This window comes from Asparagus officinalis, chromosome 7, assembly GCF_001876935.1.
Source record: "Asparagus officinalis chromosome 7, Aspof.V1, whole genome shotgun sequence".
Taxonomy (NCBI): domain Eukaryota; kingdom Viridiplantae; phylum Streptophyta; class Magnoliopsida; order Asparagales; family Asparagaceae; genus Asparagus; species Asparagus officinalis.
In genome coordinates, this window is record NC_033800.1 from 77,461,857 (window position 1) to 77,479,427 (window position 17,571).

The window sequence follows — 17,571 nt, forward strand, 5'->3', positions numbered from 1 at the left end:
CTACGAAGTCATGCTTCCACCTCAAGGATAAGATCCAGACATTAATTGATGTGGGTGTCATCACCCCGAAGCCTACCAAGAATGTGGGAGCAAATGCAGTGTCAATCAGCTTTGGATCGGTGCCCACAACATGGTTCGAGCCGAAACGCGTCACCAAGGTGGGAATGAAGACGGTGAATGATGACCCACATGGACACCGCCAAAAGGGGCTTGTGCCACACACAGCCCCAAACGGCGAAATCCTCTGGGTTCACCCCGACCTGGTTGAAGATGAACAATGGGCCGGATCGTCATCCAAGAAGAAATCCAAAGGTAAAGGAAAGTCTTGCTGCGGAGTCTCTGCTATCCCAGGAGAAGATGACGAAAGAATCCTAACTTTCCCGCTCTCCGAAGAAGAACAAGAAGTATTCGCCACCCGAAGCGGAAATGAGTATCACTACAATTATCCACCACCTAGTGAACAGGGGGTGAATAAACGGGGACCAGCCAAAACTCTCACAAAGCTGGGGGTGATTGCGAGTCCTACACCGGGCGAAGAGGCTCGAAAACAGCCGGTGAATAAGCCAAAAGAGAAGGATCCCCAAAAAGTTCAGAACCCGAAGCAGTCTCGTTTCAGTCGCCCGATTGGAAGAGACAAACCGGAGAGTTCGAAAAGAACCCGAAGCAGTCTCGTTTCAGTCGCCCGATTGGAAGAGACAAACCGGAGAGTTCGAAAACTCCGCGTGTCTTCGATATCATGGCTCAATTAGCCAATATACCAGCGCGGATAACGTTGTATGAGTTGCTGCGGTTGTCTAAGGAGACTAGGGAAGCCTTACGAGAAGCCTTGGCTGATTCTGAAGCATTCCTCACTCGGGTCAAACCGGCACCTGAAGAGCTAGAGCTGTCGATGCAACAATGCAATATAACGGCCAAGAACCTTCCCTGCATCACCTTCACCAAAGAGGATATGCAGACGAAGAATTCAAACCATGATCGGCCCCTATATTTCATCGGATACATTGGCTCCAGCGAAGTCAACCGAATCCAAGTGGATCCGGGTTCCGCTGTTGTCAGACCCTAGAGGGGGGTGATTAGGGTCTAATGCTAATCTAATCCCAATTAATAGCAATTAAAATTATGTTGATCAATACGTTCTTGCAAGAGATAGATATGAACAATAAGAACAATAAGAATATGCACAAATAAAATATGAGACAAGCAAAATACAAACACACGATATGTTTACGAGGTTCGGTCCCCACGACCTACGTCCCCGCTCCTCACCTCGAGGAGATATCCACTATCACAATCCGGTTTGAAAGCCGGAACTTCTACACACTCGGTTTACCAATCACACTTTACACACTAAGTGTAGGAATCTAGCCCGTGTCCTCCTCCTCAAGTGCTCGATTACAACCTCTCCCTAGGTTCGTCAATCGACGCCACTCCTATTGGATTTGACCCTGTCTCTCTCTCCTCACACTTCTCTCGGTGTACAAGTGTATTACAAGTGATTCTCACAAATAAAAGTTAAATACAATGATTTGTTCTCAATTAACAAGTGAGAACACAATGAAGCTCACACTCACTAAATCCCACACCACAACCCACAATATAATATGAGAATATAAAGCTCAATAAGTGTGTGTGATAATAGTGAATCAAACTCAATAAATAACTTAATGAATATAGCTAATCAATTGAAAGTGAGATAATAAGCTATATGGAAAGAGTTTAGAAAAACTTCTCAATAAACAAGAGGAGCTGAAGAATATGATCCCAATGGAATATGAGAGCCTCTTCTTGTTGTAGAAAACTTTCTCTTGAAAACAGATTAACGAAACACTTCTTAAACAGCTCTTAAACGTGATTAATATCTTGCTAAACAGTAAACTTGGATTTCTTGATTGATAGAGAAGAAGAGCAGCAATAGGGTATATATAGCACCCAATACAACAGCTAGAAATAGGTGAAAGACCAAAAAGCCCATTTGAAAAACTAGCCGTTAGGCTCAGTTTGTCAACTCGTCGGTCGACCGGTACGGTCGACCGATTAGTTCAAAAACCCAGAGAAAACATGTTTTGAAGCAGGCGGTCGACCGACGTGAATTTCGGTCGACCGAATGGATATTTCGGTCGACCGACGGAAATTCCGGTCGACCGGAAAAACACAAGAAAGTTTCTCAGAAACCAGACAAGCGTCGGTCGACCGTATCGGTCGACCGAAAACTGATATGGGTAAAATGACAGGTTTTGGGCAGTTTTGAAAATTCGTTAAAAATATCAATTCATATCCAAAAATAGTGAAACTTTGGGGAAAGTTTATAAATGATGAAATGAACATGTTTGAAAAGGAATTTTTGGAAAAACAAATTTCATTTCCGTACCGGTCGACCGAATTCTGATATATGTAAATATACAGGTTTTGGGACTAGTTTGAAAATCCAAAAAAAATGTCAAATCAAGTTCAAAAATAATGAAACTTTGGGGAAAGTTTCTAAATGATAAAATAAACATGTTTAAAAAAGAATTTTTGGAAAATCAATTTTTTTTTGTGAAAACTACCTGTTTTTGAAAAATGCTTAGAAAACCTGTATTTTTATGAAAGTGAAAGTTGATATAGGACTTGTAAATATTCATATATATATTGTGCATATATTATATGTATATAATAAAGTATGAGAGAGATGTAAACAAGAGATAAAGATATTTTATCAACGTTTAATGAAAAATCATCTATATGATAGAAAACGTCAAAAATCGTGTTAAGTGTATATATATTGAGCTTAGATATCATCATACAATATATGTAAGTAAACTAAACAAATACCTAGGTAAATCCACGTAGATGAACTTGAATCTTTAACGCTGTGTTGAAATACCTGAAAAGAGAACATAAACCACAAACACTAGAAAAACTTATTAGTAATAAATTGTTTGTCAAATCATCATCAAAACTATAAGGTCAACAATCTCCCCCTTTTTGATGATGGCAAACAATTTATACATGAATATGAAGTATACACTGATAATCCACATATAAGCCAAAACCGGTCATTTACGGATTCAACACCAGCGGGTCAAGGCCTTTGGGAAAGATCCGGATAAAGTTCCAAATGGGTGATCTGAAGACGGAAGTCACGTGTTACGTGATTGATGCTGAGACATCATATAACTTACTACTGGGTCGGCCTTGGATCCATAGTAATGTTATAGTTCCCTCCACCCTACATCAGTGTCTGAAATATGTCGACATTGATGGAAGGGTCAGGACGGTGGTCGCGGATAAACAACCATTTAAAGGGTTTGAGAATTATTTCACTGATTCTCTCCTCTATGGTAACGAATCCGATACAGAACCATCAGTCCAGGGCACGGACAGCGGAGGAGAAGCTGATTCCGAAGCCGGATTCGATTACAATGGTGGTTTTGTTTTAAATGACATTGTACCCTTTGTAATCAATCTTGACGATGATCAATCGTCAGATGGAAGTTGTAACTGGCAACTTGCCAATAATGAAATAAATGACGAGTTAGAGTACTCCCTGTCTCTTGATGATGTGATAAAAGAGTTGTATGATAATCCTGATTTGTATATGCCGCTTCGGTCGTCCTATGTAACAAAGGAACGCCTCCAGCATTCTTTCGGAACAACCATGATCATCCCGAACAAGATAGGAGGTGCAAAAGAAGTAATTTACGGTAAAGGAAAAAGCTCTCCATTACCAGATCATTTCCTAAGTGAAGATGAAGATGATGAAAAACCTGGTCGGCATTTATCTAAGTATAGTCCGGAAGCGCGCAAGCTCATGGAAAATCAAGGGTACGATTTCACACTCGGAGAAGGTCTATACTTCGGTCGAGGTCCTCGTACTCCAGCCAAAGCGGTATATATACCAAAAGGGAAACCCGAGGATTATTATAAATACGGGCGAGGCTTAGGCTATGTTTCCTCGGCCCGAGGATTATTATAAATACGGGCGAGGCTTAGGCTATGTTTCCTCGTCTGATGATGAATGTGGTTGGAAAATTATCGATCAAATTGCTAACAAAACTAAGAACGGATACTCTTCTGATTCTTCAGCTGGGGATTCCGACACAAGTCTAGGGGAGGCATTCAAAGCACTAATGGTAAATATGGCTACAGCTGATCCGTCTACAATGGAGGACGACGATCAAATACCAACATGGGAAGACCCGTGGGTTCATCACCTGAACATGCAGTATGGTGATAGGTTCGAACAGAGGGAACCCCCCACTGAAGATAAAATATTCCAAGTTAATATGGGAGACGAGGCTAACCCAAAGCCTATATTCATCAGCGACAGTCTTCCCCCAAATGAGAAGGAAGAATTAATTGCTCTCATTAGGGAATATATCGATGTCTTCGCGTGGAACTACGAGGATATGCCAGGGCTCGACCCCAATGTAGCAATGCACCGCCTCGATATCAAGCCGGATGCCAAACCTGTCAAGCAACAGCAAAGACGGTTTCGTCCGCAGATTATGGAAGCCATTGAGGCAGAGGTTAAGAAACTGATCGAATCAGGATTTATCCGAGAGGAGCAACATCCAAACTGGTTAGCCAATATTGTTCCCATCATGAAGAAGAACGGTAAAATCAGGATCTGTATCAACTTCAGGGACCTGAACACGGCATGTCCAAAAGACGACTTTCCTCTCCCAATCACAGATGTCATTATCGACAATACATGCGGATTTGAGAGAATGTCTTTTATGGATGGTTTCTCAGGATATAACCAAATCAAGATGCACCCAGACGACGAGAAGCATACAGCGTTCAGAATGCCCCTCGGTGTCTTTTGTTACACTGTGATGCCCTTCGGTCTAAAGAATGCAGGCGCCACGTACCAGCGAGCGATGACTAAGATTTTCCAAGAACATCTCAGGAAAACAGTCGAATGCTATGTCGATGATTTGGTTGTGAAAAGTTGCAACAAAGAAGATCACATCAAGGACCTAAAGACGATGTTCGATCTCATGCGGAGCCATCAGTTGAAGATGAACCCTACTAAATCCTTCCTTGGAATGTCCAGCGGAAAATTTCTTGAATTCGTCGTCACCACTAAAGGAATACACATCGATCCTGACAAGGTGAAGGTGATACATGAGCTGCAACCTCCTAGAAATCTGAGAGAGCTCAGAGGACTGCAAGGGCGGTTAGCTTACATCCGGTGGTTCATCTCAAATCTTTCTGGGAAATGCCTGCCATTCTCTAAGTTAAACAAGAAAGGGGTGTCATTCATCTGGGACGTCGCCTGCCAAAAAGCATTCGAAGATATCAAAACGTATCTGGCGAATCCTCCTGTTCTCGTTGCACCGAAATCGGGTAAACCGTTCTTGATTTACATCAAGGCGATGAACCATTCGATAAGTGCTTTACTAGCACAAGACGACGATAACGGTCACGAACAGGCAGTTTATTACCTAAGTCGGACCTTGATAGGCGCCGAGTCTCGATATCCGATGATTGAGAAGGAATGCCTCGCATTGGTATTCGCAATGCAAAAGATGAGGCATTACTTTGTGGGACAGACGATTTACGTCATTTCCAATGTTAATCCAGTACGGGTGTTTATGACGCAACCGGCCTCTATGAATTGCCGGTTAGCAAAATGGGCTCTTCTCTTATCCCAATATGATTTGCACTTCAAACAGCAGAAGTCGATCAAAGGACAAGCAATTTGCGATCTTTTGGCGGCAAACCCAACCACAGATACGGCAGAAGTATATGATGACTTGCCGGATGAAACCCACGAGGTTAACACTACGTCGCACCAGCAGGTATGGCAAATATATTTCGATGGTGCTTCGAGGGCAGTTAATAGGGTAATAACCCCGGGAGGTTCTACAGTTTCCTCCGGGGTTGGGGTTGTCTTAATCTCCCCGGGAAAGCACGTGATGCCTCGAGCTTATTCATTGACTAGTCCAACGCGCTTCTCATTGGACTCAGTTTTGCCAAAGAGCTGGGGGTCGAATATCTCGAAGCTTTTGGGGATTCTCAATTGATAGTCAACCAAGTCCGTGGAGAGTATGAAGTCAGGAACCAAGACCTGATCCCGTACCACCAGGAGGCCATTAAAATGGCAGATTCTTTTGAAGAATTCTATATTGAATACATCCCCTGTCTCCAGAACGCTCATGCGGATGCACTGGCAGCACTAGCGGTATCACTTGCGCAGCCTCCCGAAACTGAACTATTAGTCACAGTAAGGACGCATCAACTCTGCATACCCATATACGATATGGATATTGAAGAGGAAGACGATAGAAACATAAACGCCAAGGAGGTAAATTCAACTCAAATTGGGTCTGAGTCCCGAGATTGGCGTTTTCCTATCATTGACTACGTCCAATATGGTATTTTACCAAAAGACATAAAAGAAAGGGAATCAATTCGCCGAAGAGCGCCAAGATTCTTCTACAATACCGAGACCCATACGTTATACCGTAGAGGGTACGATGGTTTGTTACTCCGATGCCTTTCGAACAAAGAAGCAGAAGAAGTTCTTAAGGAAGCGCACGAAGGAGAATGTGGTGCGCATCAGCCCGGTCCCAAACTGTATGATCGCATCAGGAGAATGGGATATTTTTAGCCAACAATGGTTCGTGACGCAATCGAATACGCCCGAGAGTGTCATGCTTGTCAAATACATGCAAATTATATGCATCAACCGCTAGAGCAGTTGCACACGTCAACCACGTCTTGGCCGTTCGAGACATGGGGTATGGACATTATTGGTCTTATTTTTCCCCCTTCAGTCAAAGGTGATCGATTCATTCTTGCAATCACGGACTACTTTTCAAAGTGGGCTGAAGCAATTCCGCTTAGAGAAGTGAAGACGAACAACGTCATCAATTTTATCAAGCATCATGTCATATACCGACATGGTGTGCCAAGACGGATCATTCATGATAATGGTCCACAGTTCATAAGCAACGCCTTCGTCAGGTTTTGTGACAAGTTCAAAATTGAAGATATTTCGTCAACAGCTTACTATCCCGCTGCGAATGGATTAGCTGAGGCGTTCAACAAGACGATCATTAAGATCCTGTCAAAGCTCGTGAAGACCAATAAACGAGACTGGGACGATAAACTCGGTGAAGCACTCTGGGCTTATCGCACCACCATACGCACACCTACAGGAGCCACCCCGTATTCGTTGGTATACGGATGTGAAGCTGTGCTACCATTGGAGATTCAAATCCCATCCCTTCGGATCGCTCTCGCAACCGAAATGACGACAGAAGAACAACATCAGAAACGTCTCGAAGAACTCGAAATGTTGGATGAAAAGCGCTTGGAAGCTCAACAACACATTGAGTTTTATCAAGCCAGAATATCTAGGGCTTTTAACAAAAGAGTCCGACAGAGAAGCTTCAAGGAAGGAGATCTGGTCCTCGCTGCTCGCCGACCGATAATCCTCAACTCCAAGAAGAAAGGTAAATTTGAACCCAAATGGGAAGGACCGTTTGTGATAGACACAGTCTACTCAAACGGTGCATATCGCCTGATTACTCAAGAAGGCACCAGGCAATTAATGCCAATAAATGGGAAGTTCCTGAAAAAGTACTATCCCTAGTACATTCAGGATAACCCATTTACCGGGAAGTTCCTTGAAGAATATTACACTTAATATTCTAGAGGATAACCCAAAATCATTTTCACCACCAAAATCCCTCACTGATCAATTTCAATTGACAGTGGGTCCACCAAAAATGTCTTCCTGGCCCTCTTGACTCTTTCCATGAATAAGAGGCCCACTTTCATTTCGGAGTCCCCTTTCGATAAACGAAAGAACTCCCTTCTTTTTCTCTTTGGTTAAGCCTTCTCATGGTTATAACCGAAGTTGAAATTTCACTTCGATAAACGAAAAACTCATCTTTCATACTAGATAACCAATCCTATAAAAGGTAAGTTTATCTAGATTTTCCAGATTCTCGGAGTGGAGATCCCACTTCTAGTTTCTTTTGCGCTGGAAATAGAATATAAAATTCTTCCTTTCCAGAATCAAGGAATAGAATATAAAATTCTTCCTTCCTTGTTTTCCGGGTTCGCCTTCACCCCAAAAGAAGACCGGGAAATAGAATATAAAATTTTTCCTTTCCCGCACTGATCTTTTCCAAAATTTATCAATCTAGGATTTATCCTAGGAAGTTTATCCCGAATCCTAAGCAGGGATAAATCTGCGCCTAACACACGCTGCCGGTTTAGTCTTTTTTCGTAGAAAAAGACACTAGAGTTCGATTCTGGGGTATTCTATCCTGAAACCTAAGCAATGATAAGTCTGCGCTTAACCCGCGCTGCCGGTTAGTTCTTAACCGTTAAAAAGAACACCCGTTCACATATTCAATATTGTGGCAGGTTGTTATTAATAACACCAAAATCCATACCTTACACGCATGGGGAATTTCATCCTGAATCCTAAGAAAGGATATGCCGACGCCTAACACGCGTCGCCGATTTAGTCTTTCTCCGTGGAAAAAGACACCAGAGTTCGATTCTGGGGTATTCTATCCCGAAGCCTAAGTAGGGATAAGTCAGCGTCTAATACACGTTGCTGGGCAGCCTATTCCCGTAACAATGGCGAAGAGAAAGACGAAGTCTACGTATTCAATATCGTAGCACTAAGAGCGTTAACTCTCTTAGCACAACGTCACATGCGGAACGGATTTAGACAATCCGCATGTAAGCCCGATTCAAACGGTAGTCGGTAAGAGCACGTCAAATCCGTTGAAGGCTGAGGATTTGCCAAAAATCCTAAGTCAACGTCTCATACACGTTGCTGTTTAGTCTTTTCACAGGAGAAAGACGAAGTCTACGTATTCAAGATCGTAGCACTAAAAGGGTTAACTCTTTTAGCTTAACGTCACATGCGGAACGGACTTGAACAATCCGCATACTAGCACGACTCAAACGATAGTCGGAAAAGGCTCATCAAACCCGTTGATGGCTGAGAATTTGCCAAAAATTCTATAAATACGAGTCATAGATGTATCAACTCCGTAGATTGGTCTCGTGACTCGAGTATCCGCCACGCTCCAATTCCTTAAGAGCTTAAACTGTGTATACTCCAGCTTGGACGCCGGACAACGCGTCACAAAGAAGCTCAAACGCCGGACAACGCGTTGTAAATGAAGATTCAACGCCGACGACCGATGGTCAGTTCTATGTTGAAATAACCAACTCGAGCTAAAAAGTCAGAAAATTGAGGATCGACATTAAATTCAAAATTCCGACAGACGGTCAGACAATAAATGCAGCACCGGAACCCTTACAGACATTCGACAAAGCACCGAACAGCCTGGGGGACTGAAGGAATCAAGAACGGAAGCCACTCCAAATATCCCGTCGTAACCAATCGAAGAATGGGACAATCATATCCAAAGTATTCTAGACTCTTCTATAAAAGAACGAGACGGAAATACTTTGGAGGGGGTATCTGTAGGCGTATAAAACTACCTATAGGTCCCTTAGAACAGCTCGGCATGGTGATTCGACAAACCAACGAACCATCGGACGACATATCCAAACACGAGCGTCAGTCCACAACGCCGAAGCCAAGTGACACGCAACGAAGCGGATTAACGAGGCGACGAGGTTAACGAATCGCATGCAAGCAACGGAATGCATCCATTCGCGTGCGGAATCAAGCCAACGGGTCGATGAGTTAACGAGTCATCCAACTACAGAACAGATTTGAACTCAAACACCGAAGCCGATTTACTGCCAAATCGGGATCCAGACTTCCAAATCAGGATTCAGAACAAATCAGAGTTCAAATCAACACCAAGAGCGGACTCGGACGAATCACGATCGAATCAAGATCAGTTTCGGACTTAAACTCAGAAGTGGATTTACTGCCAAATCAGGAATCAGATTTACTGCCAAATCAGATCAACGAATCGAATCCAGACAAATCAACCACAGAACCGAAAAACAGGAAAACCACGCCTAAGGGGCTTCGTGCCAAAGCCGAGCCACCTATCGGGTGGCTCGGGGCACAGAGCCGAGCGCACCTAAGTGGCTCGGCCTAGAGCCGGCCACCTATAGGTGGCCGGCCCAGATCTGTGCGCGGGCACAGTTCAGAGAGCCTATAAATAGGCCCCCTTGGTTCATTTGAAAGAGGTTGGATTTTTTTGGAGGCGAAGCCCTGCTGGATTGAAGACTCGGATCTAAAAAAAAAAGATCCAAGCTTTGGGACTTCGAGGACTTGTTCATCCAGATCTGGTGCTCGGCGATCGTCAACGCCAAATAAGGCAAGAGTTCGAGAGGACCGGATCTCAGATCTACGCAGGCGTATTCCGGATCAAAGCTTGGTTTTTGATCCCGAGAATTAAAGGCTACTATTTCCTTGGTGAAATAGTACCCTCGGCTATTATTTCCTTGGCGAAATAATACCCGTCGTACTGCGTAGATCCGACCGGATCTAGATCTCGCGGTGGTCCACGGATAAACCCCGACGCAGGCGAAGAACCCACAAAGCGAGACGGATAAACCCCGGCGTAGGCAAAGAACCCACAAAGCGAGCGACCGCAAAACAGGAGCTCGCGATTTGTTCGACAAAAGAGAAAAGTTATAATTTTTATTTCCTTTTTTGATCTCGTTGTAACCGGATCTTATAAAAAGACCGGATTTTTGTAACCGATAAGCGATTACTTGAGTGCAATGGAATCAACAAAGAAAGATACGATTTTTTCCGCGAACAATCTGGCGACCACAGTGGGAGCCGCCGATCTCGCTGCCGAGATCGGAGCGTCGCAGCCGCGGATCTCAATCCCGGTCGTGGAGGAGGTCGAATACGGGAATTGAGATCTAAAAAAAAAGGCCAAATACGTTTTAGTTGGAGTTTGTAATTGTAGTGCTTTATGTTTGGTTGTATTGTCTGATCAGAATAAAGTATTCAGTTAAGACACTCTGTTACATTATGTTTGGTTTTGACCTCACTAAGGAGGACCAGTTAAAAATAGACATGTACTGATCACATTGCATGTAATTTTCATGCTGCACATCCATGATTGATCTATGTCGTTTGATTGTATTGGTATATGTGACCATTGATGGGTCGAGTCACGATAAATGTGACGAAGGCCGCTTTGATCCTATATTGATATAGTCAATGGACGAGATTGTTCGGAAATACCATTTCAGTGATAGCAATTTTTGAGCTCATAAGGTTATACACAGTTTAAGGAATCATATGGTGCCCAAGTGGGAGATTGTTGGATTTAATCTAATAAATCTATTTGTGGGCACATATGATTAATCAATGTGTATTGCTATCTTTCAGGATAACCCACTAAAGTGATCAATTAAGTTGGGTTAATGGGGTATTTAAATAAGTCATGGGGTTATATGTGCAGATACCAGGTTGTAATTGTGATTTATTGAGGGGCTAAATTACAAAAGTACAACATCTATAAATAAGGGGTTATGGTCCCTAACCTAGGGTTACATTCTCTAATTCTCTACACCCCCATCTAGCTAGAGAAATTCGGATTTAGAGAAACCCTAAGGTTAGAAGATCATTGAAACCCAAATCAAGATTTCTTCTATGGATTCAGGTATAATCTTCCGCACTCTTTTGATTTTTGTTAATCTCTTTGAATTAATCATGGCTATATGGTTTTAGATCTCAAGTTTTGGTTTAGATCTAACAACTTATCCATATATGTCATTCATAGAAAGGTTTCAGATAGTTTCATTTTTACTGGACATTGTTGAATATGCTCATTTTGATTCGATTGTGGTTCTTGCAAAAATGCAGTTGGTTTACAAGCATCTCAGCCCGAACTATAAAATTTAGATTGTTTATTTTGTCCAAACATATCTGAAAATATGTTGCTGATGGAAACTAGTACTAAATGTGTCTCCTACTTTAGAAAAGACCCATGTTTAATTATAAGAAGACATTGGCATAATTGTGTGCATATATCGGCTATACGTTGTTTCATTATAAATCGGCATTACTATATTCCCCCTCTTTATCCTTCAATGGTGAATACTTCTATATGCATCTATCATTGTTGAAGTTTTCTTATTGTCTTCACAAATTCATCTGTTTAGAGGCAGACTTTGCTCCTAAAATCAATCTGTTCTTATAACATTATATATTTTCAACCCTGTAATTCTTGTCAGGCAGATAAATAAAAGATGCATTAACATTTGATTTAAGCACCATCAAATTATCATCAAAAGGTTTAACAGTTCAGCGATAACTCAAAAAAGATTGACAGAAAGTGAGATGAGTTTCACATTAATAAAGAAGTGTGCACAACCACAAAATCAAGTCAATGAGTTTTTATTGTCATGAGATTGTCTGGATATTACAAATGGAAGGCTATTACAAACACTATCTAACAATTTAAAAGACGCATCTCTCGTTTTCTTGTGAAAAATCAACACCCAACAGACTACTGAAACACCCACCCCAAAACCTGGAGCAAAACCTGCAATAATCCACTCAATTTCATCTACTTCATCTTCACCAATCGAGCTCGTTGGAGATGGAGTTTTATCACCACTTCCGCATTCTGACAAGGGAAATCCACAGAGGTTTCTGTTGCCCACATATATTGAAGGATAAGGGAGGGCCTGGAGCTGATTACCAGATGGAATTCTCCCTAATAATTCATTATATGACAGGTTCAATAGACCCAAAAATGTTAGCTCACCCAAACTTGGTGGAATTTCACCAGACAGCTCATTTCTTGACAAATCGAGAGACCTTAATTGCTGTAAGTTTCCTATATCTTCAATGATTTTTCCAGTTAGATGGTTTTTCGATAAGTTCAGGCTCTGCAATCCAACTAAGTCTGCTAACTCTGCAGGTATTTTTCCTGACAAGTTGTTATCAGACAGATCTATGGTCTTTAACAGCGACAGCGAGCCTTTGTATTGAAGGTCCATTCCATTGATGCCCAATTGCATATGATCATCGAAATTGATGAAGCTAGTTAAGACGGGAGCCAGTGAGCTTTCGGCATTCTTCATGGTAGTGAAGTTGCCAAAGCTTCGTGGTATAGGGCCTGATAGATTGTTGCATGCTAGATCGAGAATCTGAAGGTAGGCGAGTTTAGATAACTGAGGAGGTATATTGCCACTGAGCAAATTAGACCGTAAACTCAAAATCTTTAGATTGTTGAGGCTTTCTGCTAACCAGGTTGGTATCTCTCCATTGAATCGATTGAAACTGAGATCAAGAGTTACCAAGTTGATGCAACTCTTCAATGAGGAATGGAGCTCTCCAGTGAGTTCATTGTTGCTTAAATGTAACGTTATAAGCGATGGCAATAAGCAAATTGAGCGAGGAAATTTACCGGTGAAGTTGTTGTTTGAGAAATCTAAACCTTGTAAATATTCTGATGATCGGTTCCAGCAATTAGGGAGCTCGCCTGAGAGATGATTGCTTGAAACGTCGAGATAGTGCAATTTACGCAGCTTGCAAAATGATGAGGGTATTGTACCGATCAATTTATTCATGGAGAATGATATTAACTCCAGTATAGACTTCTCGTCAGAAATGCTAGCACGAATTTGCCCCGAAAGGGAATTGTTTGATAAGCTCAACCTTGCAACATTTGGAGGAACTCGTGGAACACCACCATAGAATTTATTTGAATTTAGAAAAACTTGCACATAATCACCATCACCGAGCACCAAAGAGTCTGGCAGTTTTCCAAGGATTTGATTGTTCGAAAGATCCAGATAGTTGAGCTTCGAAGTTAAGCTCCAGAACCAATCTGGCATAGTATCAGAAATGTCGGTTTGAGACAAATCTAAGTAAGTAAGATTGTTTTGGTTACTCAGCCACAAAGGAAAGCTAGGACCAATCTTGCAATGACCCAGAGATAAGTATTCAAGTTGAAAAGGCGGAATCCAGTCTGAATCAATTTCAATAATCAACGAATTCGAAGACAAATCGAGAAAATCTAACCGTGTCAGATTATCGAAGTGCACTTCAGAAAGGACACCATGTAAAGAATTTTCAGAAAGATCGAGCGACAAAAGATTAGATAGTTGCCCGAGGCTTTTGGTGATGGTTCCATTCAATAAATTGCTGCTGATGTGCAATGTCTCTAAATGAGATAGCCTGCCGATAGAATCAGGTACCGAACCATAAATTGAGTTACGGAACAACTGAAGTGATTTCAGATTCTTGATTTCTCCAATCCATTCTGGCAATTTACCAGAGAGTTCTGAGCCAGAGAAATCTAAATACTCCAAACTGTTTCGGATACATCCTGAAAAAATCCTCTCCAATTTGATTAATTCAGTCCTCAGAGGTGAGTAGGAAAGGTCCAAGAACTTCAAGTTGCACAAATTTCCCAGTTCACTGGGTATTGAAACAATGTTTTGGATACTAGAAATACCAAGAAATTTGAGGGAACCTAAAGTTCCGACGGACGAAGGTATAGGGCCTTGGAAAGAATTACCAGAGAGATCAAGGTGTTGAAGGCTAGTAATAGCGAAAACCCAGTCGGGGATTGAGGAGTTGAAGCTGTTACTAGAGAGATCAAGGAATGACAAGGATCTGAAAACATTATCATTTGAAAGAGACTGAGGAATTATACTGAGATCACAATCAGCAAGATTCAAGAACTCTAAAGGACTGAGCCTGCTCAATGCTTGGAACCACCCAGCATTGCCGTTATCATCATCAGAGAAATAATTTCCAGAGATATCGACATGTCGCAAACCTGAAATGTTTCCAATTTGAGGAGGCACAGTACCATAGAATCCTGCATTCGAGAGGTCCAAATAGCTCAACTCCGTAAAGGAATCAATAAATGGAGGAACTGAAGAACCCTTGAAGTCATTTCCACTGACATCCAAGTACTGCAAGTGTTTCAGGAAAATCGTTGATGAACTGAACGCACCATTGAGTTTCATGCTATAATTTGACGTACGGGTGTGCAGGTCAAGCCTAACGACATGCCCGGTTCGATTGTCGCAGCCCACGCCAGCCCATGAACAGCAGTCATCTCCGGTCCAAGACGCCAGCCGCCGGCTGGGGTCTTCAAGGCCCAGCTTGAGATCTCTCAGGGCGCCGATTTCATCAGGGACGCAAGAGGTTGAGAGAGGGATCATGTTGAAGAAGAGGATGGTGAAGGCTAGGATTTGCATTGTGGAGATTAGAGAGGTAAGCGCCTGATTCGCTTGTTTCAGGTGCTGTGTGCGCTTTATATGTACATGTTTTAGGCTAGAAACAGTTGTATTTTAATCTCTAATTTTAGATAGCATGTGAGAAATGAGAAGCATGAGCCTCATGATTTCTGTTGGAGACAGTTTTAGTGCATTTGTTGAGTAAATACTATAAAAATGAGTGTCCGTGTTGTATTTGATGTCTGCATATGGGAACTGGGGAATAAGAAAAAGGCCGTGCCGGCAGAATAGGTGTATGTGCTGTCAGCGGTTTGTGCACAGCGTAGATCTCTCACTTCTGGTCTGTTGAAGATTTAATAATGAAGCCGTGTACAAATTCTCCTCGTTTTATATATCAAGGAGTCAACACGTGTTTCTAGTTAAGCGTCCTATTGGAAACTCTAGGGAGGGGTCTACCTTCATGGATTGAGCGGAGATACATACTCTTTAGAATAATGATAGAGGNCCTGCTGTAACGCCTCCCTACTTTTTATCATCGCCTTGACCTCTTGATTTCAAAATGAAAGTTATTTCTCAGTAATCTATATTTTGTTTGTCCGAAGGATGTCACGTGGTGTCAATATGTTATAAAAAGAAACAAATCTTAGTCCAGTCTGTAGCCATCCTCTTGACTATTGATGTTGTGTATCTTTGGATAGGGATTTGGTGGAGCTAGTGACCATTGGTATAAGAAACGTGTAGGGTGCCACGTATCTTCAAAGACTAATGTGGCAAGATGCAGACGGTAAAATCTGAACGGTTCATGTGGGTGATAATATAAGGCTCTAATATGAAGTCGACTTCAGGCTTTATTGTACCAATATTGACAATGATTTGTTTTGCGTCCTTGTCAAGTATTATTGTATTATTATACAGGCATTTTCTAAGCAGGAGAGAAAAAGTGTGGGAACACCAATCTTGGAAGGAAATTTTGGAGCTTTGTGCTTGGACTTTATTTAAAAGCTTGTGGGCTGCAAAGGATATTTGCATCTTTTAAGCGTATTTTGTCTCCTTTCTGTTGCTTGAAGACTCGGGTCCACTGTCCACACAAAATGATTGCATCTTTTAAGTGTAGACGTAGATGAAGTATGAAACCTAGCTGTACGCGTAAATTGGTTTTTTTTACCTTTTGACTGTTTAAGTTCACTAGCTTTGGCCAACTTGTACTTTGTTCTAATTTCTTTTCTTAGTTCAATAATTTAGACTTAAGAAATATGCTCATTGAGTAGGGTTGAGTTTGAGTTTTAGAATTTGGATTGATAAAAATAAATTTGAATAATTTAAATTGTATAAGGTTAGAGTTGACTACAGTATATGACCCAACATAATCTGAGCCAAGTTGAGCCTATCTGAATTTGAATTTATCCATGTCTGTACATAAAGAGAGCATTTAGATATTCCTGGTGGTTATAATAACTACCTAGTTTTAGATTTGTAATTAAGTGTTTTATTTGATCTTTGGTATAAAATGGGGGTATCTTGACTTTGGTGATTACATGGATATGGTTATATTAGCACTAGTATAATACTCTATTTGCATGGATACATGTTCTAATAGTATGCTTATTATTTTAGAATTGGTAATGCAATGTAGGGTTAATTGGCAGTTAGTTTTTTTTTTACTCTTTAGCCTTGGGTGAAATTTTGGCAGATATTAACCCTAGGTGAAACGTTAATATTATTAATTACCCCTATGCGAATCCATACGAGGGTAAAAGAGATAAAAAATTATTTTATTCAACAGGTCTAATTGTCAAAATCAAACAACGGGAGTAATAAATATTATACTACGATATATTACAAGGGGCCTATATGCAATTAACTCTAAAATGTATATCATGTTCTAGTTTCTCCATAGAATTTTATATTCTAGTACAATTTCTTCTCCCCTCAAGCGAAGGGTTTTTCGGTTATTGCCAACTGATTTTGCTCAGCTCAGTGTTAATGTTGTCCCTACCTGCTTCATCCATCCAAACAAACAAGTGTCATCATTTGTAACATCATAATCTCATTGGTACCTGTTCCATTATTTTTTTGGTTCATTCATCTCCCTACCTTTTTCCATTTGCACAATTAATGGACGCTATAACTAGCTTATCCATACTTTCTCTTTTGTTGCTATTTCTGCATAAAGTTATTTTAAAAAAAATGAATGCAATGGACGAGCTTATCCTATCCCATTGGGATCCGGTCCAGACTCCATTAGATATTTTTAAGAGGACTATGAATTTTAGATCTAAAGGGGTTTTGTTTGTTGGTTGGTTGAGGAGGGGTAAATACATAAATTATCATAAATTACTAAATGTATCTTTTTTAAAAAAAGATTTAGAAATTATTGACTTCAGACCCTACTTGCACTCTAAAACCACTAAATTTATCTCTATATAGCTCTTGAAATGTTTTTGGCTTCGGTGCTTCCCAAAC

The 17,571-nt window shown here is 41.3% G+C and overlaps 1 protein-coding gene across 1 annotated transcript; it reads right to left on the reverse strand.

Moving 5' to 3' along the window:
• On the reverse strand, nucleotides 12,286-15,343 carry LOC109850545 (LRR receptor-like serine/threonine-protein kinase GSO1). The gene has a single exon (XM_020420570.1). It carries the CDS (start codon nucleotides 15,127-15,129, stop codon nucleotides 12,289-12,291), a length of 2,841 nt encoding a protein of 946 aa, XP_020276159.1. The 5' UTR covers nucleotides 15,130-15,343; the 3' UTR covers nucleotides 12,286-12,288.

Bases quoted from the DNA above. Each gene is read 5' to 3' on its own strand.
- LOC109850545 (XM_020420570.1), bottom strand. From the start codon at position 15,129: ATGCAAATCCTAGCCTTCACCATCCTCTTCTTCAACATGATCCCTCTC.